Below are 23,961 nucleotides of genomic sequence, written 5' to 3'. Positions count from 1 at the left end.
GATGGATGGTGCCTCTATGCCGCCAAACACCCCAGACAAAGCGTTTCACAAGAACGCCCCGTGGTGACACTTGCTGTACCGATGCGGGGGGGCTACAGGGCGGCATCTAGCCTCCCAGCAAACGGCTTGTCAACGGGTTGGAGCACTTTGAAGGTGCGGCCGGTGCGCTTGGTCAGAATGTTGGGTGGATTGCGAAAAAGAAAAGGCAAAAAAACACACATCCTAAGCACGGTGCATGTGTGCCAAGAAACGTTAAATCGAACCAGTGCACTTGACTATGGCTATGGCTGGACCATTATATCTCTCTCTTTCTCTGCGATGTGGAATGTGAAAGCTTGTAGGTGTTGTAGCGATGTTGCCATCGCGTGAGTATGAGCCGTGAGTGGCCTTGCAGTGCCACGGGTAGCACCAGTTTTATCTGGGGCAAAATGGGGTGTGCTTTTATGTTACATTTTTGTCAACTTTTCCGGCTTAAAATGTTACACAAAATATTCAAAATTCGATAAACTTTATTTAAAAATATAACTCTCTCAAAAACAAGATCTTTGGCGATCCTGAACGAACACCCAACGAAACGATCGCTTCTGGGCTATGTGCTAAGCGGACTATAAAACCACCCGAAATAAACATAATGACCATCTGGCATTGCAAAACCCGTTGCGTCGCCGTGGATCAGCGGGCGAGCAATAAAAAGCTCGCCATGAAGCTAGCGGTCATTAAATGTGGAAAAAGGGACACACACAAAAAATGTTTGATGATATCGTCAACGCGCATCGCCCGTTTTGCCTGCGATGTTAAACATCGCTCGACCACAAGCTTGAATTTGCCACCGGTCTTACTTAGTTTGCCCGTCGTTGTGTTCCGTTGTTTGCATCTCTGCAAGGATCAATCGATCGTTTTGTGCATATATTTGTTTATTTATTTATGCTGTGATTTTTGTCTTTGAAGCATGACTCATTAATTGTAATTTGATCGATTTCAACGACCATTGCAATGGTAAATTCCTTAATGCCCAAAATTATTTGGAATGCCTCACAAAACCACAATCAAATATGTAACCATTAACACCAAGCGTAAGGTTAAACCTTTGCTAATTTTAGCACATGCCAACATAAATGCTTTGGCATTTTTAGCGCGTCTTAAACGCGTCCCCCACCCGAGGCACCCTTCTGCTTCAAACACATCGACTGATCGAGTGAAGTCATAAACGGCTATCACACACACACCGGAAATTGCCCCACCAAGCGCTTTCAGCTAAATGTGTCACCGACTGCACCTTTGATTTTACCAATCTTGCCAATTAATACCCAAACCGCTCGTCCGTTCGATTTTAATGCGATTTGACGCACATACCCGCCCCCTTTCGCACAGTGTTCGGCATGATGTTTTCCCTAATTCGAGTTGTCGTGCGTTGTTTGCTGAGCGTATGATCTAACTAATCATCTGCACGCGTGTGTTTCCTACATTAGGAACCCAAACACTGTTGTTCGGTTAAATAAAAGGGCAAACAACCCAATTAATGACCCGAGCCCTTGGTACTGCAGCAGTCAAATAACACGCTTTAACGAGGTAACATTTGGAACCATTTACTCGACATTTGTCATCGCTATTCAACAAGCCTGCCCGAGCAGACTTTTCCCCCCGGGAAGCATGTTACAAGGGTGACCCAGAAAAAAAGTGTTTAAAACACACTCACCATTTGCCCGGAATGCTAGCGGGTATCGTGACACCGTGAGCCCGCACTCCCGATTAAAGAGAAAACACACAACGGAGGAAATTCGTAGGCAGCGGTATAACCCCTGCCTTTGGTGCATTGCGCAATCCAGACCAATGCTGGAATGTTGGTGCAGTAGAAAACACACACATCGAACGTACGTTGAATCGCGGAGTGAGTGTGATTTTGATAAAAATAAATTGATCGAGCTGCTGTCAAAACGGCGAAAGGTGCAGGCTGAAATGCTGATGCGAAATCATTCCCGTTACACGCGTGCCCATGATCAACGGCGGTGGTTTGGTGGTTGGATGATGCCGCTGCAGTTTGCGGATCGTTTGATCCGAGGATCCCGTTGAAGCTCGATGTCGACAACGCGAGCACCGTGGCGCAATGGATGAAGATGAAAAGATTGTCTATCAGCACCTGTCGCAAATGAAGTAAAACAACTATTGGATGGTTGGGCTAGCGGGCTATGAGTGAAATGGGGCATACTGACAGGAGCATTAAGGTGGACGATGTCGAGCGCTCCCGAGGGAATCGGATTAGGAACAAACTGCAACTTTCACTGGAAAAATGTAAGCGATTGAAGGAAGAGACGGATAGAAGATTGAGTTTATATTTTATTTCCGCTTGGCAAATCAACAAGTTAGCGTTGGGATAGGTAATCATTGATTGATTGAATCATTGAAAGCAGCTTATGAAATAAACATACAAACATGGAAAAGAGAGAACTCAACGACCAAAGCAGAGGTCTTGTAATTTTTGATCTACAAAAACCATGGAACATGGATAGATTTTGTTATCAGAACTTTGTAAATGTAGAATATGAGAATAAGTATAATTAATTATAATTTGTTTTTCTATATCGATTCGCTAAAAAGAGTTTAGTTTGATTAAATTTAGCAAAAAATCTTCAAACCCAAACTAATCAATTAGGTTTAACCAGTCAAAGGATCTCATACATTCAGTGGCGGATCTAGCGGTTGGCGAACCAGTCGCCTGAGACCTCGTCGATTTTCCTAAGCATTACGAAATTCTGATTGTAAAATCTTTGAAACAAAACATTCAAGCAACAGAATCTTATTAGATAACTAATAACCAATAGCTAATAGAGGATCTTATTTAATACCGAAACATGAACTAGCTCTGTTCACTGTTACTCAGATACTCTGTACTGTTTTACCTTACCATTAAAATGAAAGCAAAACTTATGCTCTATCGCTTCAATTGAACTCTTCTCGAAAGACACGGTAAACAGCCTGCCCGTACCAATTCACTCACCCTGAAAACGCCAACCACTATCAAGATCACTGCCTGTTTGCTATTATCTAAGATGAAAGTGAAAACAATTGATCGAGAAATTCCATTGTCACCCGTCTGCCAGTCCTTCCATCTTAAACCCCTCTCTTTCGTTGGGACCTTACCCTCCAAAAACCACGAGTTACGCCACAGGAAATGGACGAACATAAAAAAAATCACTTCCCCCGGAAGTGTTCTTCTCACAAACCGCTGCGCTGGTAGAAGTACAACAGCAAAAACCCGCTCCGTCTCCGGCACGAAGAACAATGCCTTGGCAAGAAATCAATTTGAAGGCACCCCGACCTCAGACAACTTCTCCAAACGGTGACAAAATAGTCATCCCCCGCCTGTCGTGTCATTCCACCCTCGGACAGTACGCAATCAATCGGAGCCATTTCGACCATTTCGATCGATGTCGGTTCGGTAATGCTTGCCGTTGTGTGATCGTGCTGGAAGGCGTTTGAGGGTTGTAGATCTCCTCCCTCCCATTCGGTTTTGGTGAAATAATCGATTTCCACTTCAATTTGGTAATTCGTTTTGGCGGGGTGCTCGAGCACATCCCCCGTTCAAACAACACACACACACACCATGACCGATGGAAGGTCACGACGCCTTCGCGCCCTCGATCTTCACGCTCGCCTAGTATGAAGCCGCCAGCATTTGTTTTCCATTTTCGTGCCTTTTGGTCGGCGATCGTTCTACGCGCCTGCGGTGTGATGCACTCCGGTGGAAAAGTGCCACCCGAAGGAAAGCTAAGCCCCCCCTTAAGCCCCTAATGGAAAGTGTCGAAAGCGAAACCGAGGCGAGGCCACAAAGACGATGGCGGCGGCGGCGCAGTGATGCCTCGTTAGCGCAGCAGCCATCTCGCATCATCGATGTTGCGGATTCTTCACGCTAAATAGCTCCAGTTTCCACCGGTGCGTTTGCGTTGCGAGCTTTTCCCTTTTCTGCTTTGGGCGATCGTGTGTGTGCGGATCTTCTTCAGCGCAAGATCGCGCTTTGCTAAACGGGCGTTATTGAGAAAAAAAAAGATGGACCCGCTTCATAAAACGGCACTTACAGGCAGACCTACGGTGTTGTTGTTGCGTTGCGAGCTACACTTTCTTTTTCGGTTCAGCAGCACCAGCACCAACAGCAGCCACATCTTTCTACTAACCGCGCAAAAAACATTGGCAAAGAAAATTAAACAACAAATCACCTGAAAACGCGATCCACACCCTGTGCGATTGTATGGAGAGAAAGGGAGGTATGGTAGGACAATTCTGCTACTGCCGGGTCGTTTTCCACAATGGACACACCACCCCTGGCGCTGGCTGTAACGGTGCTACACTTTCCCTTTTGTTCCGGGAAAGCCCAAGATCTGCTGCGGTAGATTTGCGTTCTGTGCCCGTGCTCTACCCGGTGACGCTTATCCCGCCAACATCAGCACTTCCGCCGCCGCATCTGGTACGGCTGATAGTCGACAGATGAATAAGGGTCGGCTCCCAGTCTCCTACGGTAGTCCTACTACTACCGCCTCCCCTAAAGCTGCACCTACTTGCCCTGCCCTGCCGTCTGTGCGATGGTGGTTGTCGCACCGCCGGAATCAGCCGGAACATTATGATCGTAATTCGCCCGGCGAAGGCGGCACTCGAACTGGAGCGCCGTAGTACTGTCAGCCGACGGCCCCGTGGGCTGGGCGTCAAGGTAATGGACTTTCAGCAATTGTAATCAGTTGTCATGCACTGGGTGAGCTGAGGAAAAGCGGTGCCTGCGAGTGGGAATGGACAAATGGAAACGGATGGTAATCGCGGAACCGGAGAGAACAGAGAGCCCGGATTGGGAGCTCGACGTTCCCGACAGCACAGCACAGCAACGTGGATGTCAGGAAACGGTAATTTATCACGTGGTACTTTAGAAATGAACGATAATTGAATTTCCCGCTGCACCTCACACACACACACACAGCGTGGTGGATGCGGTAATCTGCCATGTCCCGGTGACTGTCTGTCTTGCGAACGACAGGCCAAGCCAGATCCAGAGCCCGTGCACATGAAAGATCAGCTGACGCAGAGGGTAAAGTATTTTATAATTGGTCGGTCTCCGGGCCCGTGCTCGGTAGGTGAAAGTGATCGATATTTTTGCCCAACATTGCTGTACACCGGGTCACCGGCAAAGATCATTAGCGAAGATGATCTGCTAATTGAATTTGGAAAGGGTGCTGAAGTTATGGTACATTAAAAGGCGTAATTAATGCCTAATCCTGTCACTCACATGTACTTGGAGTCCTCCAAGTCTTTAAGACCTCCAATTAGACAATGTGGATGTGTTGACCGGAACTGTCTTATCCATCAAAGTGTTTTGGATCGATCGATTTGTCCCAGAAAAATCCCCGCCAACTCCAGCTTTGGACATTATCTCAGACAAGTGAGGAATCACCGGATCCATTCAAGAAATTCGACGAAATTTAGGCAATAAGAGGCAGGCCGGGAGAAGATGATAGTCGGTCCCGCTTATCGATAATTTACATACGATGAAGAAATCGTCCCTTGATGAGTGTCCAGCATTATCTATTCCAGCCCGATAAGACAAGACAAACGCTACAAAACCTAGTGTCTTGCGGGAAGATGAGCATCAGTTTGAATCAGTTTGTTTAGTGCTTCAGTGCGTGCAATATTGTGGCCCAAAAATGATTAGAATTGTGACGCTAGGAGCCCTATTGGTGCTATTTCTGGGAACAGGTAACGTAGCAGGACCTCCAATTCTGAAGATCGCGACATTAAAACCAGATATCCGTGCGCTTGCTTTTAGTTCACACGCAATTGGTGTGCTATCAGTGCGATGACTGTGAGCTGCAGCAAGAGATTCCCGTCGTTTGCGGTGACATTGACTACACCACGCCCCTGCCCACGGACACCACCTGTCCGACGTGTGCACCGGAACCGACGCTACCAACCACCCCGCAGCTGACGACTTCCACACCCGACACCACGTGTCCAACCTGCGCCCCAACCCTGCCCACCACCCCACTCCCGACGACATCGACGCCGGACACCACGTGCCCGACCTGTGCTCCGACGCTCCCAACAACGCCAATGCCCACAACGCCAACGCCCGAAACCACGTGCCCAACGTGTGCCCCAACCCTACCTACCTCCCCGTTCCCAACCACCTCCACACCGATGGTGACACCCACCGTTCCCGAAACAACCTGCCCAACGTGTGGACCTACGCTGCCTACTTCCCCGTACCCAACCACCTCCACACCGGTGGTGACGCCCACCGTTCCCGAAACAACCTGTCCAACGTGTGGACCTACCCTGCCAACCTCTCCGTACCCAACAACCTCTACGCCGACCCCAACCACAACGACTATGACGCCGAGTCCAACGACTCCAACGACGCCCGTACCGACCACCAGCACGCCGAGCTGTCCTGCCGGCTGCTGTCCTTGCTTCGGTGCCCGCTCGACCTCCATCTTTACGATGGCCGCCCGGGCCACCAAGGATGCGCTGATGGATGAGCTGGAGGAGGATCTTCGCTCACCGCGGCAACTACCACTGCCGGTCTACGTCTGCTACACGACGGAACGCTTCGGTAAGGGTGTTGACGCACTGCGTCTGTGGACAGGCGTACCACTCATACCATTGACCTCTGCTTACAGTGAACAATCGGCGCGTGATCAGTCGGGGCTGTACCAAGCGGCAGCAATCGCTCACCGACACCTGCACGATGCTGAGCGGTGGGCAGGCGTACGACCAGTGTTCGCTCTGCTCGTGGCAGCTGTGCAATCGATAGGGATAACAGTGGGAACCGAGAAGAAGTTGAATCCATCAATCATGACGCGATAGAGTGATGTCCAGCAGGCTGCTGGGAGAGAGCCTGCCTCGGCTAGCGGAAGTGTGTATCGAAATAAAGCAAACACTGCGTATGATAAGCATTTGAATGGTTTTGGGAGGGAGAGAAGCATCAATGGCCATCGGGAGTTGATGGGTGAGTCAGACGGATAGAGCATATTGCGCCATAGATAAGAGAGTGATATGGAGCGACATTGCGACATTGTGTGTATGTGGCCTCAAAAGGTTGCAAGGTGTCCTTCACGTTGCGATATTGTTCATATTGCGTAAAGCCACACGCAAAGTGAGGCGATAATTTGATCACTTTCCTTGTGCGTAAAGTTCAATTGCTTAGAATTCCACCTCGCGGCCATGTGTATTATTCCACACCAGCATCAAAAACATGGCATGCGCATGCCGAGTTTCTTTTGTGTGTTTCAAGATGTCTTTTACACCGTCGTCTGGGCACCCTCTCTCTCCCTCTCCAAACCACAACTGGACCACAAGTGGAGATTTATTCCCAGCACCATATTTGTAACGCCTGCGCCAGCCACCACTCGATTTGGAGCCGGGTTGGAGCACAGCAAAGGCGCCCGTGTTTCCGTGTTCTGCGCCGTTTCTATTTTGGTGCGCCATGATGCACTTGCGCACACCGACGAGCGCAACCAGTTAGGCTTCCCTAATGCATCCCGTAATTTCAACACCCCACTTTTCTTGCACACGTGAGTGTGTGCCTCCCACAAATTGTCTCCCCTCCCCTTTACCGTCCCGTTCAGGGACGCATTACGTAATAAACGATCTGATTAATTTGATGTCGTGCCGGTGGCTCGGAGTTTCCTTTCCGTACGAACCAGACTGAGGGCAAGCTACACCGCAAAGGGTGCCTTATATTTATGGGCATGTGTGATGCTTTATGACACCGCTGGTCGCCACGAAGCACGAAAGCGGCCTCGCGGCATCGGACCGGCCGGTACCCGGCCTGCATACATCGATTGCGATCGACGTGCACTGGACGTGGCCTCGCTTGGGGTGAAAACAACGAGAAAGAGACTCGACGTGCACACGAGTAAAAGGCACAGAGACCACGGAAAGGTGCGAAAGTGGTCGCGCTACGATTTGCATAACAATAAATTGCAGTTCCCTTGTCCTGTCTTTCTCCACCGCTTTTCTCCCAGCCCACCCACCCAGAAGGAAAGTGTTCTGCACGGCTAGAATCACGCGCGCACGCTCAATCGCGATTGCAAGCGAAAGCGAATTAGGGCTACAGCATGGAGAGCAAAAGAGCTCCATTGCAACGGCGGAGCGAAAAGATGTTGCAGAGGTTTCGCGTTTTGCAATGCTTTCACTTTCTTTCGTAATTCTTGTGTATGTGTGTGTGTCTTTTTTTAGATTTGTTTTGTGGGAAAATACATAAAAGTGGCGCAAACATTCCTGGACTGCTGGACTTGGGTAAGGGAAAAATGGAACATGAACCTGGTAAATCGTTATACCTTGCACGAGCGGAGCAAGGTGTCTAATTGTGGGAGATTTTGGACCTCAAGTATAGAATGATTCGGACACGTGTTTCGCACACGTATCAATTATACATTCACTTATCGATCTTGGTTATCAAACGATGTTATAAATATTATATTCCGGTCTCGTGGGACAGTCATCAACTCGAACGACTTTAAAACGTGCCCGTCACGGATTAAAGCCCCATATGGATCGTGTCCCCATACGTAGGACGGACTATCCTGCTACTTGTAATCGATAAGCCACTAAAAGTCAAGCCCACTTGTGGTAGAGGTAGCCCTTGACCGACAACGGTTGATGTGCTAAAGAAGAAATAGAAGATTATACGAATTTGATTTAAGTAAGTAAGTAAGTAATTAATTAAGTAAGTAAGATCATAATTATAAATAAAAAGGATATGCTGAAGGCATTTTTCTCTCACTTTGGCATTCCTATTCTGATGAAACTTATAGTTTTAAAAAAATGTACATTAATATAACAACCATAATAAATTGTTTGAATCCATATTAATTACATTGTTTATAACTTTTACACAAGGTGCAGTCGTTGCCGCAATTCACTCGGTATTTTAGAAAATAGTTGAAAATGTTTATGTTGTGGAAACAAAAGTAAAAATTTTGCATTTTTATTTAGTTCAATCTGATGGAGTTTTAGAATTTTTCATATCTTATTCAAATTATTATTTAAAAATTCAACTGGAAATGGAAAAATTAACTTTAATTATAACTATAAAATCACTGATTCTGTCGGTTCGATACGGAAAAGTAAACAGTTTTTAAACACATAATTTCTGAAACACAGTTAAGCGTCGAATAAAACCGCCGATTGACCTACAGCCAAAAATTGGTACCTTAGAGGCCCAAATTGAGGTCTTGAAGGTAAAATGAAGCGGAAACTACTGCAATAAATAATCCGAGTAAACAATAAATCTAAATATCAGGTCTTCGAAATATAACATCATCTTGTTAGCTTTTCGTTCGTTTGCAGACGAGTTTTGTTTCTTGTTATCTAAATATGTAAATTTTATACGTGTGTGAATGGTATTCTTAACGTATGTAATGTATGATTAAGATTGAGTTAAATCTTCACGGAAGACCTTATTGAGTTGACCTTAGTGAGTACTGATACTTCAGAAATCAAAGAATGCTGTTCCCAAATATCATTAAAACCATTTGCTGATCATTGCAGCTTCACAGTAGTGATTGCATAATATTCCCTATTTTATACAACGCTGCGAATTTTAATTCAGTTAATGTAATACTATCAAACGTTCGGTACCAAAAGGCTCGTTTCCGCAAGAGACAAGAATGAAAGTGGTCCATTCAAAACCACGAGCCTATCAAAAATTCACCGAAACCACTCAGCGGGACATCACGAGCCTTTCAAGCACACAAGCGCATTCAAAACGGAACAGTTCAATTATTCAACCAGCTTAAGCTAGATCCCGCTCTAAAAAGGACGAAGAAGAAAAAAAAACAGCCAGCCTCCCAACCGGCATACTCCCGCACAGTCCGAACCTTTGACGGACATTCCCCACCACGGTGATGCAAAAAGCGCCCTCCAATCACCATGGCAGCACCGTCTTAGCTCACGAAGAGAAAGAAGGCAAATTCACCCAGCACCGCGAGGGATTGGGGACGCAAATAAAATTGCACCCAATCGAGGGGGAAGGGGACACAAGGTGGAAAAAGTGATCGCTAAAAATTAACTCACTTTCAAAGAATGCCATTGTTTCTGCGCCGATGAAGGACCCAAGAAAAAAGGGGCAAGATAGAGAGTGAGAGACAGAGGGAGCTTCAACGCAAGCAAACCTCCGAAAGCTAGACGCTTTGCTGCTGCACCTTGGTTCCCGTTTTGCCTCTTGACCGACCATTCGTGGCCACTACCACCACCAACAACGACAAAAAAGCATAGCAGGAGGTCATTTAGCCCGGCAGTACGGTGCCTTTGTGCAAAAAAAAAGGTAAATACACATATCTATCTCACGGGCTGGTGGACACGCGGGCCCTGCTGTGGTGGTCGCAAAATTGAACCACTTTTTGTCCCTGCCTGTGGGACCGTGTGGGAGGTTATGTAATGGGAGAAAAGAAATTACCACCAGCGGTGTTCATATATTTCCCCGCATTCTCGCACAAAGCACCATTGGTCGCCTTTCATAAGCGGCAACGTGCTCGCGGCTGCAGGTACTACTATCCCGCGCCTGAGGAACTGTTGTCCTGCACGCGCGTGTGAGCCTGTGTCTGCCGAGTCCCGTTGGCTTCATCCCTCTTAGCCGTCTCTTATCCCAGGTCGGATCATCGTGGGCAGAGCATGGTCAATATTATTAGTATCTTTATTTCGTCTTAATTCTTTCTTCGGTTCCCCAGTTTTGCTTTCGGTTGCCGTCGATCGTGAGCGCACGAAAATATGTGTCAGCAGTGAATGTGTGTTTGTGGGAAGAGGAGGGAACGGGAGGGAACGGGAGGTCTGGTTATGCCTCCCGAAGCGCAGTACATTATTATGCAGTCGGTCGGTCGAACGGTCGCGTCATGGTCGCGGCAGAAAGTGCAGGCTGCAAGAGTGCCAGAGCAAGATGTATGTGCTTTTTATGATGGCGCTAATGTCCGGCCGTTTGTCATAGGCTGCGATGCTGTGCTTGCTGCTGGTTGACGCTGGTACCGCGGCAATTTGTCGGTTGCAAGAAATCTCTGCGCTAAGTGCCAGAGAAAATAGTAGCCGCCAAGTACCAGGTGCAAATATGTTATGTTCAGTTCAAGTTAGTTTTAGCAAGTACCTTTAGTAATATTATATTTTATGAGTATTCTTAAATTTTTATATGAGAAGTGCAGGTCTTTATTCAATAACACTTTTCGTACAAGAAACGAATCAACAACAGCAGCAACAAATATTCATATTACTAGAATGTTTACAAAAGGGGAGACTTTGAGCTGATCTTCACAATGCAATACATCATTTTTGGACTCCAGATACACTAGTTGAAACATCTAATTGTTTTATACATAGAATATCATTTTTGCTACTATTTATCTGTTCAAAAGAATATTAAATAAATTTATTAATATTACATTATTAATATTACAAATCCAAATGATTTTGATTGCAACCAAATCTAGACAAAAGGAGGTAACAAACATTTTCCATTGCACGACTCCTTTACCACATTAAGCTTTGCTCTCAATTACTTTTACAATAAGATATTGACTAGTATATAGTAAATGAGTGATAAAATGAAAGTAAATTGATGATAAAAGGAAAGTCAATAAAACAACAACGTAAGAACAACCTTGAATTGCATACCATCAGGCGCTCAGAGAGTCCGCCAAGGAGAAATGTTTACTTTTGCTTGATTCATTATCTATTTTATGCAAAAAATAAACATTCAAATTTAAAATCAAAATTATCGAATAGATAAATTGCAACAATGTTGACATATAAAAAAACACAGCTAAGCTTTCTCACTCAAAAATAAAAATTTCAAAATTCAAAATTGTCAGCAACATTTCATCTACTGAATTGTAGCTTTCACACCTGATAAAAAATACCTTAATAATTGCTCATCTCTATTGAGCTTTCATATTAATCCACGCATTCATTTCGGCCTAATCGCATGACTAATGAACCAGCACGATAATGAATTATTCAACATAATCCGATCGCTGAAAAGCCACCCCACTTAACAAATGTTGTGTAAAAAGCGAGACAGAGAAAAAGCAGTAAATAAATAATGCCTCCCGAAAACAAGATTGTCAACGCCACCGAAAACAAACACGGTACACACACACATACAAGGAGGGCGCATAAAAAAGTGGCAAAAGCAAAAGCGAGAGAGTATAAGAAAAAAAAAAGTTCACACGCCTGGCATCGGGTGTCATCTTCAGTGCGCGTGCAGCGCGGCAAGATAAAGCGCTCGCCATCTTCACACACATAAACCTGTGTCCCCCCAAAAGACGTTCGCGTGCCGGTGGACCTCACCAATGGCAAGCTCTGCCCCGCCACAACCATATGCAAGCGTGAACATGCGCGCAGACGCCACCCATAAAAGTGATCTTCGGGTCGTGTTGAAGAGACTTCTGTGGTGGACTCTTATTTGTGTGCTTCCAACCACCATCCCCATACGAACCAAATGTGTGTACGCAGAAATAAAATAAAATATAAAAAAAAACAGACGGATAAACACCGAACCGAGGCGGGATCGTCTTCGCCCGGGTCTGCTGTGTCTGCTAGGTGTGAGCACCGCAAAGATGGTAAAAGCCCCCCCACAACGAAACTGTGCGTTTTTTCTCGCCTTCTTTTGGTGGAATCATCAACACCTTTTGCCACCTGGGTGGATCTTCCAGCGGCAAGGTACGGCGACTAGTTCGCGGCGCTGATGACGGCGATGATTGAAACAGATGAATGAAGCATCCGCATAATTTACATACAGGCTGTGGGCAGGCTGTGGTGCGCGGCACATCACGAAGCGGGTTCGATGAGCATTTTTTAATGTGTTGATCAGCCTGCTCGCGCCTACTGATCGATTAAGTCGTTCTATGGGGTGTTTCGTTGCAAGCGATAAGATTTGGTGATTTAAATGAGCGGGAAAGCGGGATCGAGTGGTGGATGATAAGGCGAGATTTTGTTGTGGGAATTTATAACGATCGCGAGATGATCGGTATCGAAGATAGAACAGGTTGTTTGGAAGACAATATGATAATTCGAATAATGGGTATTTAAAATTTCTTGTAAATCCTACTTGGTTAATATTATAACTTTGAAGCTGTTTATTGATCTGTTTTATCGATAATTTTAACCGTTTAATTACATAATAATTTTACTTAAAAACACACTCTCACTTCCAACCCTCAAGTCTAGCTTGAATCAACCTTCGCTCACACAGAAATATGGGTCACTTTTCCACTAAGCCCACCATTCGCTTGCACTTTTGCAACTGGCTGCATTTTATCCGAGCCCAGCTTGAGCGTTCGCAATTTATCGTAATTTTTCGTCACCCTCCTCCCTCCGCACGCAAAAAGTGACACTGTGCTAGATGACAACCGATTTTCTTCAGCCAATTTCCTTCGCACTTTGCCACCCGTTTCCGACACACTGGGTCCACCAGTTGCGCGAGCGATCGTAACACGCAAAACGTCGCCATCGTCGTCACTGGCAAATCCAACCAGCCCAGTGTGTGTGTGCCCTCGAGAGAAAGAAATGTGAATTTGTTATGTTTCTTTGCATCTTGGTCCGCTTCTTAGCGCGAGTCTACCGCGTTACCGTGTGCCGCAGTTTACCGGCCGAAAGACCTGTTTCGATCGATCGAGCCTGGACTGGTTTGGTGCTGCTAACACTGGCCACGGGTGTATAGGATAGCTCTATTTCTCGCCCTGCTTCCCACTCCATCCCCCTGCACCAGTGTCAGTCTTGCCGGGGTTGAATTTTTGGGCCAGCCAAGTACGCCAACTGTGTTGGCCTCCAGCCACACTTACCCACTGGCCCCGACATCATGCGGCGGGGTGTGTGTGTGTGTGTGTGTGTCACCGCGTTTTTCCGTTCATAATTTATCTCCTCCCCGCCGACGGTTTCGTTTCGTGCTGCCGAGACGCGTTTCGTTGCATAACTTCACTTTTGCTCCGCACTCAATTCCTGGACGGTCCCGCAAATGCCTTAAAAACAGTGAAACCAGCTGTGCAAGTATCAATGAATTTCAATTGTAGCGAGTGGCACAAAAACATGCACACACACACACGCACAAGCACAAACTGGAGCATTTCACTTGCGTTGTGGTGTAGGGAGGAAGGCGGACTGGAACTGGCTCCACCGAACTGGAGATCCTTGACGCTGGTTTATTTTGCAGACATACAACGAGACACAGAGAGAGAGCGAGAGACAGAATGTGTAGTTAAACCAGGGCAACAACATCGCTCAAGATCTTCATCAAGATGCTATGTTGATCACTATTCCGATCTAGATGTTGAAAAATGATCGCATTCAGTGTGCAGCAATTGCTCTGGCGCGATCAGCTCAGTAGGGCGAACAACACTCCACAATCTACACACCGATCGACAATTCGCGGTGACACTTTCTTTGCCTTTTTACAAACTTTGCACCGCATCCTCCCACACACAAACACACATAAGAGGAGCTCTTATGGAGCACTCTTTTTTACCCTCCAAGGGTTGAATGTTTAATTAATGTCTGTTGGCTTTATTTTGTGCCCGTGGTCTTATGCCCCTAACGTGCAAACAAGCGAAACTGCAAACTGCCGTTTGGAATAGCTGGCCCTGGGTCTGGGTACGGGGATTTATCGTGTGCTGTTTTCGGTGGATCATGTGAGACGGCAGGATTAAAATGGACTTGTTGCGCTCATTTTTTTATCGTTTTCGCTTTCGTTTGAAAAAGGGCTACACGTCAGACGGTAACGTTGATTGATCGGCTTTGGTTTACGGCGACTAATGTTTGTCCCCCTTTTTCAAGCGGTTCCTCGCCTGTGCGAACGTTGAAGTCTTTCATTCCAGTGTTCAGCAGTTTGAAGGTGTGTTTTGTCGTAATTAGGGTATGTGATTGATTCAACGACGTATTTTAATGTGCGATTTAGTTTAAACGTCATAAACAACACAAACAAATTAATTCTTCAATACTACGGAAGGGAAATATAAAAAAAAATTTAGTTGGATTATTGCGTTAAATAATCGAAAAAAAAAGAAACAAATCTCTGAGTGCAATATATGCCTCATTTTTATGCCTTTATGTAATAAACAATAAACCACACTCGCACACCTGAATTTTGCGATCCTTTTCTAGAAATTTGCAATAATGTTACAACCCATGAACACAAGCTACCTACACAAAGAAGCTTCCCAAAACGGCGATCACAATAGGTAGCGCAGCTTCTGTACCTTGATGGATTTGTATTTTGATTTTCCACTGTCAAACAGATAACAAAAAGAGGTCGACAGTGTAACCCTCCATTGTTAAACCCGACAGGGCAGCGATATGAAAAATGAGAAACTTTCAAAGACAGAAAAAGTTGAAGGTTAACAGGACGGAGTCATCGCTTACGCCGGAATCGGGGTATCATCCTGGTTCAAGAGGTCTTTGCTGCTTGGACCTACGGTAGGGAAATGGAGGCACGTTCCTGGCACACGCGTACCGCGGCTAACAGAAATGCGCACCAGACAATCATTAATCATTCTCATCGCTGCCATTGTGACAGGCGTAGAAATATGGGGAAAAAATAACAACTTTTGAGAGGGGAAAATACACACACACACACACTGGTGGTGCATTATAGTTCCAAGTCTTTGGAACGAGCTGATCGATGTTGGTGGCGATGAAAATTAATCAACACAGAAATTCGAAAAGAATGTTTACCAGATATCAAAACAGGTAGTGAAAGATGGAAAAACTGGGCTGTGATAAATGGAGTGAAAGTAAAACATGTTCAAACACATTTAATCCTGTATGAAATATGATGAAAATTGATATATGTTTAGTTTAAAAACTGTTACCCTATCACTATAATAACTAAATTTAATCTTATTAGCAACACAAAATTAACCTTTAATGACCAAAATTAACCTTTAAACCTTTTAACCACTGTGTGATAAAAGGCCAGCCATAAATTGACAAAAGCTTAAGATCTTATTCCACTTCATCAGTTCCATTTTGTTAACCAACAACACAAATCAGACACCCCCCGATAGCTCATCGAACGATGACCGCATGTATGTTAATAGCTACAACTTCTTCCTCTTCTGTTTACTTTCAGGTAATTAAACGAGCGACCCAAAAAGTGATATAATAAATCCTTCATCGGTTCCGATAAGTGGTGCACAGCTGTCGGCTTAATTAAGTCATCAAGCACAGCAGCAGCGCAGCTGAACCTGAGGTGGTGGTTGTTTTTACACAAAAAACCACACCGAAGCGAACGCGAAGCGGGGTGTCCAGCGCGTAAGTTGACCATCGTGGCAATAGCAATAGCGTGGCAAAGATGTATAACGATCGAAAAGTACTCAAGCGATCATGAACGAGCATAAAGCACGATGCGAACCGGTGGTTAATTGATTCAATGATCGTGACATTGTGCTTGAGCCACTTTGGGGTGAGAAGAGAGCCACTGAAGATGAGCTACTTTGGAGTGAAGTGAATCGCGACGATGCATAATCGATTGATGGACGTGCGTAAAAATGGAACAAAGAAGTGAGAATGTAGAAAAAAAGATCAAATAACACTTTTAATCATTTTCTGAAAAATGTTTAAAAATGAAGATTGTTTTGACAAGGGACTTCGTTATATTTTTTATTAATATTAAGCCTTCAATATGTACAAATTTATGTCATAAAAATAGAGAATTGGCATAAGAAATTTCTTTCCTCACACTTCCATCACGGCGCAATTTATCCAACCAATAAACTTCCCTTTTTTCCATCAACTAACCCCGGCCAAAGTCCACCGATTAAAGCCAATTGCAATCGCATTAACCTGAAATTCAATCTCCTTCCCTTTCGCCTAATGCAAATCAGCAAACCATCCCTGTTTTATAGGCTTCACTTCACTTCCTTCCTTCCTATAGCGCACCGTTTTCCTTTTCCTTACGTTCGCCATTAGCAGTGAACTTTTCCTCGCCCACACAACGAAAGGATATCAATTTGCAGCGTCCTACCATTAAACGCTACCACTCATTTCCTTTTCCCCCTGTCTGGGTGTATGATAAAGATCGTTCCCCGTGCGTATTTCGCAAAATCGCTCGCGCGTACTCACACACACACAAACCGTTCAGTAATGTAGCACAATGCGGAAGTGTCAAAGTCAAATAGCAGGCTGGAGGAAAATGCACTGCGTGGAAACTGGGCATTCCATTGGGCTAACGGCTTAGAAACAATAAGTCACTTGCTGCTGCTGCTGCTGTGGCTTGCCGTCGCTTTCGGAAAGGGAATCTAATACGTTCAACCTTTTCTCCGTCTCGCTTTTGCCCGCCCGGTCGACACGCGTGGCGGAAGGTGACTATTAGGCGCCACCAGCCCAGGTAGGTGGTGGGATGGTTTATGGTTGTGCTGACCGGCGGTGCTTGCCAACTTGCCGGACGGAAAATTGCGGCCGCGGCAATGCGGAAACCCCTTTTTGCGAAGAAGGGAAGCGAGCGAAGCAATAAAAGCGAGTGGCAATTTGAATGTGGCTTTGATCCGTAGCACTGGCGAGCCTTTGAATGTACCGGGGTATAGCGAGCGGCATAACGGCATCAATCTGCACAAAACCGCAACAAAAACATTAGATCTTGACATTCGCGTGAGCTTTACGTTTCGATTATGGTAATGAATTTAAACGATCTTTCGTTCGGGCGATGGTGCTGCCCGATAGGTGCTGGGTCCTTCCGTTTTGGCGAGGTAACACAAACCATAATTCCGTCGCACGAGATCTGCAAAACTGTAACAGAGTTGTTTGCAATTACAATGCATTCGTCGATACAGCGCAACAACGACGACGACGACGATGATGATGATGATTTTGACGTAGGCGAAGGGCTACATTAGTCGGTGCGCCCCCGGATCGTGAAAGGCCACCACTTGGTGGTCAACCTTTTGCGCATTTCCTGCGACGCTTTCGTCGTCCCGTTCGGCTCTAAACGGTGGCCGCGCGCGTGTGCTTGGTCCGTTTTGTTGTTTAGGGCGCAAAAACCACCCCGTATCCGTATCTGTTCGCTGCCGTTCGGAATGCTGCAATTGAAATTGCACTGCAAGGGGGGGGGGGAGACAAAGCCGGAGACGATGAAACGATCGGTTTATGCTGTCGATTTGTTTTTGCCGGAGCGATTTTGAAGCAGCCACTTGTTACACGGCTGTTGCGGTCAGTAGTGCACGCGGAGTGTGTGAACGGCTTGCAGGAAGCAGGTTGGTTAGGTGCATATTACTAGCTGAATCGATGGGAATCGATGGGCTCGTTAAGATGATGATAAGGCGAGGGATAGAGCGTTATTGTAATGTGGTTTTTATTTTTCATTTTTCCTGGCATAATGGCTCCTTAAAATTCAATGGATTTTATGTGTTGAAAAGAGTGGACTATTTTATTTTTATATGCGAATCGGGTATTTGGGCTCGTTTTTTAGCTTCAGTCTAGCAAATAATTTTAATTCATGTATGCAAAATGTTACTTGCGCAAAAAATACCAAAAATGAAATGAAGAATTTAAAATAATTGAACACCAAAAACTAATTCAGAAGTTCAATTATCTTCAAAAGCTCAATCAATTATTGGCAGGATTTATAGTTTAACGATTTCAACAATATCCTAGATACATTTTCCAATATTTTTATTTCCTATACGTAGGATCAATATTGTATATTATACATTCACAAGCTATAAACGGTTACATTAATTATTCTATTATATTTATTTGATTCTTATTGCCTAAAATATGCCACTCCCATTGGAAAAAATAGGCACATTGGAAAACGATTAAATAGTTTTGGTATAAGTTGGTTAATGGCTCAGTGTGGTGAGCAATAACCTTTTGTTTTAATTAATCGATTAGGAGAACGTAGCTCCTTGCTTTATATTGGGCAATCACAATTCAGTAACTCGTAAATGTATTATTAAGCCACAAATTAAGCCATTTTGCTAGCAAACTGGTCAATAAAATGTAGATTTTGAATTATTTATTACCATTTGAGATAGAATTTGTCAACTTAAAAAAATATAACAATAATTGAAATTCTTCTTACTCAATTTAAAACTGTTAAAGGCTGAAACTATAATTCATTAATGAATGTATGACTTTTCATTCCTTCACATTGAACAAATACAAATGAAAATATTTCAGTATAATTATGGCACGAATTTATTTTAAAAATCCTTATTTTTGTATGTACAAACTTCATTAAAAACAATGCATGTAATTATGAGCTCATAAGCGCCTCCTCCTTCTTTACAAACAACCTGTTTAATTCGAGCTTATCAGTACAAGCTACCGAACCTGATACGTGGTGGTGGAGCGACCCAAACAGCTGAGAAAATAAATTATCCCCCTGCTGCAAGGAGCACAAACCCATTACGAATCGTTACCGAGTGGTAGTAATTTCGTGCAAGGTCTCGCTGCACAATAAATTATACCCCAGATTTGCCCACCCCTATCTGGGCCGATGAACGCGCAAGCTCAAACTTTTGGTGCAACATTTCCTGGCTTAATTCGAGCCCCTTTTCTTTCCACACTATACCCCAGTGCGATCGGTCAATCAGAAGGCCCACTTACACACACGGGCACATTCCCTACATTTCGTAATAATATCGGTGTACGTATTTCCGAGCCGCTTACTGATAAAATACAGAGCAAAACAAAGCAAACCCCCAGAAACGGCTTGTTAAACATGGAGCTGCGTTTTTATCTTGACACCCTCCAACAACTCATATGGGCCCGCATTTTGTTAAAGCGCTCGTGGTAAGTAAATCGATCTCCCTCAACCGCTACAACATTGCAGCAACAACCAAAAAACACAATGACCCACCGTCCGAACCTGACCACCCGGGTGAAAGGTGTTTAGCAACATTTTGGGCTCTGTCTGCTGGCGGCAGCTGACCGACAACCGAACAACAGTGCCCGAAGCCGCGCCTGCCACCAGTTTTGCGTTGTCTACTGCATCGAGCAAGGGTGATTTTTGAGAAAGGGCTTAACTCAATTACAAGGGCACAAACATTCACCCAGCGACAGATCTAGGGGAGGGCAGGGACCGTACAGGACACAAACTCACTTGCCGGACAATCGCAGACGCGCCCCTCGGATGCACTTGCACCACGAATTTCGCTTTTTCGCATTCTTTCACTTTTTTTCGGTCACGGAAAGTGAAAACAAAGCAACAAAGTCCTGTCAGCCGCCGGACAAGGAAGAGCGGGCAGTTTTTGTCCAGCCTTAATTGCGGTTTTCCGTGCGATGCCGCATCAATTCCCACGAGCAATATTACACTCAAAACAACGTCACAAATAAACCAAAACTTAAATTGCACTTTAGCTGAAAGGCACGTACGAAAGAAAATAATCGAATAATGGCCAATTTTTCATTTGACAGGTGAATATAATAGCGAATGGCAGTCTAAATTGCGTAAAGACAATTGCTGTCACAGAAACAGAAAAAGAAATAATAAACTAAACCATGGGAAGTATGGAAAAGGTAAAACTGCCTGAAGTTGAAAAAATATTAATTAATATGGACCTGGTAAAGTCCTTTCACCAAGAAATAAATGCATTGTCAAAGAGGAAACAAGCAATGAAACAAAACAGTATGGAATGGTTATAATAACAGTATTTCTGATTTCGTTTTGTTTTCCTTTCTTAATATCGATAAAATTTCATGCATTTTTGAAGATTTTTTCGTTATATACTTGTTACTGGAGGCAATGATATATTCATCGAATTTTCTAAATAACGCGTGTATGATTTGTTTGGGGAAGTAAGAAAGAAACCAAGAAAATATGTTGGTACAAAGCTTGATGCTTAACCGCCGAATTATTGAAAAGAATGCATGTGATGCAAAGTAAAAACATATTAAAATCCCTCCTTAACGAAGTTGAATAATCAACATAAGCTAGAACATTTCTACAAGTAGAGCATTGATGTCATAAGAATAATTATTATAATAAGAATATTATTAAAAATCCTAGAAGAGTTTGTGAGTTTGTGTGTTTGTGTAAATGAATCAATAAAAACTCAAATAAACAGTTCTAAGCTAGGATTAAAACATGAAATTAAACGAGAATTACCTTTGAGCAACCATTTTATGATCATACAAAGATTAGATAAAGATCAGACAAAGATCGGATAAAAATCAAACAAAGTAAGCTTTGTAAGAAAGATAAAAATATTTATATATTATATGAAAAGACCCTTGATTCAAAAATGTGGCAGTTTTGAACCGTTGCTCCTGAACAAAAACAAAAGATTTTTGAGATGTTTTACGTCTTTTAACATACAATTTATTTCGAAAAAGTTTTGTTAAAGCACTAGTCGTGAAACGCTTTAACACGAAATTTGAATTTCACTGAATTCAATGGATAATACATACGAAGCACTTTTAACTCGCCCGCAAATAACTAAGTTCGAAATATCTCATCTTGAAGTATCCTGGTCACGGCACCATATGTTCCATTCTACAAATCATTATTGGCGCAATGATAAGCTTGATATTCGATTAGCTACTGACCTTTTGTTTTTCCCTCTTTCTCTCTCTCTCTCTCTCTCTCTCTCTCTCTCAATCCCTCTTACTCTGTCTCTCGCGTCACACCCGTTAATATCAGAATATTAGAATATTTTGTTAATGCGTGTTTTGCTTCCGTTTTGCAAATTGACGATTGTTTCCAGGTAACGCGATAAAAAAATCTGAACAATATTTTTTTCAAACTTCAAACTAAAAACCCTTTTATTTAAAAATGTCTCTTATTCTTCAGATATGCTCTTATATCTAATTAACCTCCCGCTACAATGAAAAACTCCCTGCCCTCGCTAGTGAGTGCTCCTTTCTTTTATCATCACAAAAAATAGGCTCCGTCCCCTTTCCATCACGTAATAGACATTCGTTTCCCTCTGGTTCGAAGCCGAGCGACTAATCTACTAATTCCAGCCCGCTCCAGGTCAATCACCGACCGACCGAAGTGCATTGTTCTCGGGGCACGTGTTTGCATTACGCACACAGTCTCCTTTTTCTATAACCTTCCCATCTTAGGGGGCGGGGGGGAGGTACAAAACATCCCGAACAATCAATCCACATTCACCACGTTCGCTGCAGTGATGCAGCAGAAAACAGAAACTGCAGCAGCGGTGCACCACACTGTGTCACCGGGCGGAAATACGGCACCGGGATTAGTGCAGCTATTAATCTTTCTTAAACGAAAATGTATGTTATGACCCGACGACGACGACGACGATGGTGCGGTGCCCCTGCCAACCACTGTCGGGCACCCTTTCGTCCACGCACTGACACTTCTCATTAACGAAGTGAAAGACTTTATCGCGCTCGCAGCCCCCGTGAGCTCTTCGTTTCCTGAGAGCAAATGATCACAAATCGAATGGAGCTAGAGCCAGGGAGTTTAGGTGGCAGCTTTGCAACTGTTCAATCGTACAGGAATGCATTCGGTTTGCACTGCTGGCAATAGCCTTTCCAAAGGGAGTGCGTTTAAAGGGTGCTGATGGACTATCCATGCTGACAACACGCAACCCTCAACCGATACATTTTTATGATGTACGATCAGGCAGCAGCCAAAGGAGAAGGTTAACCAGACACAAGCGTGATGCTTCAAAATCATACGTTGCTGATGACTACAAATTATTAGCACACCTGACTAAAGGTGTCTGGGGTGTCTTTCGGGGTGGCCATTTATAATAAACGCCTTTCAGCTGCAGTCGCAAATGGGCTTTCAATTATTCGAAGGGGAAGCTTTTTTATATGATTTTTAGCTATAATTTTCGAGGACGAAGGTTGCAAACAGGCACGCATCAGTTTGGTTTTTCATTGAAAAAAAGCTCCCCCATAATGGGATAAAATCCATTTAAACCCTCATCATAGAGGCCGTGAAAGTACATTTGCGTGAAAAAACAAAAACAAAACATCCCTCCCTCCGCACGTCAACAACTATCATCATTTAACGATAATAATCAATTACATCCCTTTAAGCGACGATAAAAAAAAGAAGAAGCGTTCACATAAATACAGGACACCGATCTGGGTGGCCTTTTGACCCAGTCGTAAAGAACGGTTACAGCCGTTTACAGCGTGCATGAGACTCATCCTGCGTCTTTTCTGTATTTTTGTGCAGCTTATTTTAATCGATCGTCACGCGATCAAGCCGCGATCGGGCTGCTGGTACAAACCTGTGAAGGTAGATTGATGCAGAAGAACACTCTTATTATGTAGCGACCTGATCGGGTTCGATAAGCAAAACTTGTGAGCCTGCTTTTTTGTCGAAGGCTTAGGAAACGAGGTGTATTTATGAGATCGTTAACAAAATCGCTAGTATGAAAAGCATATTTTTCGCACTCACACTGCTCTCCCCCACTCGAGAAGGTACGCGCAGTAATGCTGCGTCAAAGTCCATTCTTTACCCACTGTGGATTGTGCATTGTGAGCTTCGGCAGGTGTACGGGAGTGTTGGCACAGCGCAGATTGCTATCTGATTAAACGCACTCACGGCAACATGGCCGCTTTGTTAGGCAATGGTTTTGAGGGTAAATGGGGAAAGAAAAAAACACTAGACACGCTCACGATGGTAGACGATAACTGTCGAGGAAGCGTAAAGGTAAAATATTATCATGCGTTTTTTGGTTTCTTGCTAGTTTCCCGTTAGATTTATCTCCACTTTGGACGGGGAAGCATGGCACCTTATTGAATGTTTTATAGTGATCTTTCTGCAAACCGTTTTCTGCATTGACTCAACCAGCTTCCTACTGGCATTTCAATACACAAATAAAGTAGCCTCACTGGGAGGAAATTAGAAACAGGCCAAACGAACTTCCACCAGTGCGTGCAGCACTATTAAATTAAACCTGCAGAGGCTGTGTTTAAACATTCGCCCTGCATCGTGAATCATTTTCTTCTCTATTTACTGCCTTCATGCAAGAACTAAACACACACACTGCAACGTATGGAAAGGAGGAGTTTTTT

At 44.3% G+C, this 23,961-nt stretch overlaps 2 protein-coding genes and 1 long non-coding RNA gene across 6 annotated transcripts in view; all 3 read left to right on the top strand.

Annotated features, from left to right (window-relative positions):
- LOC133394015 (uncharacterized) overlaps positions 1-18,017 on the top strand; it is a 35,520-nt gene extending 17,503 nt beyond the window's left edge. The window contains exon 3 of the long non-coding RNA XR_009766569.1: positions 16,091-18,017. This is a non-coding gene — a long non-coding RNA (uncharacterized LOC133394015). The remainder of the gene's footprint in view (positions 1-16,090) is intronic.
- Positions 1-23,961, top strand: part of LOC1277459 (mucin-2) — a 138,158-nt gene that overhangs the window by 64,241 nt on the left and 49,956 nt on the right. The window lies entirely within an intron of this gene.
- Positions 5,621-6,929, top strand: LOC133393726 (mucin-2-like). Its single transcript, XM_061659837.1, has 3 exons — positions 5,621-5,733; positions 5,804-6,589; positions 6,657-6,929. Exons 1-3 carry the CDS (start codon positions 5,682-5,684, stop codon positions 6,788-6,790), a joined length of 972 nt encoding a protein of 323 aa, XP_061515821.1. The 5' UTR covers positions 5,621-5,681; the 3' UTR covers positions 6,791-6,929.

This window comes from Anopheles gambiae, chromosome 3 (genome assembly GCF_943734735.2).
Source record: "Anopheles gambiae chromosome 3, idAnoGambNW_F1_1, whole genome shotgun sequence".
NCBI lineage: Eukaryota > Metazoa > Arthropoda > Insecta > Diptera > Culicidae > Anopheles > Anopheles gambiae.
Note: the sequence above shows the minus strand (reverse complement) of the source record. Positions and strands in the feature narration are given on the sequence as shown.

Excerpts from the sequence above, each read along its gene's own strand:
- LOC133393726 (XM_061659837.1), top strand. The coding sequence starts at position 5,682 with ATGATTAGAATTGTGACGCTAGGAGCCCTATTGGTGCTATTTCTGGGA. Across the intron at positions 5,734-5,803 it reads GGTGCTATTTCTGGGAACAG|TTCACACGCAATTGGTGTGC; the intron begins GTAACGTAGCAG and ends GCTTGCTTTTAG. Across the intron at positions 6,590-6,656 it reads CTACACGACGGAACGCTTCG|TGAACAATCGGCGCGTGATC; the intron begins GTAAGGGTGTTG and ends CTCTGCTTACAG.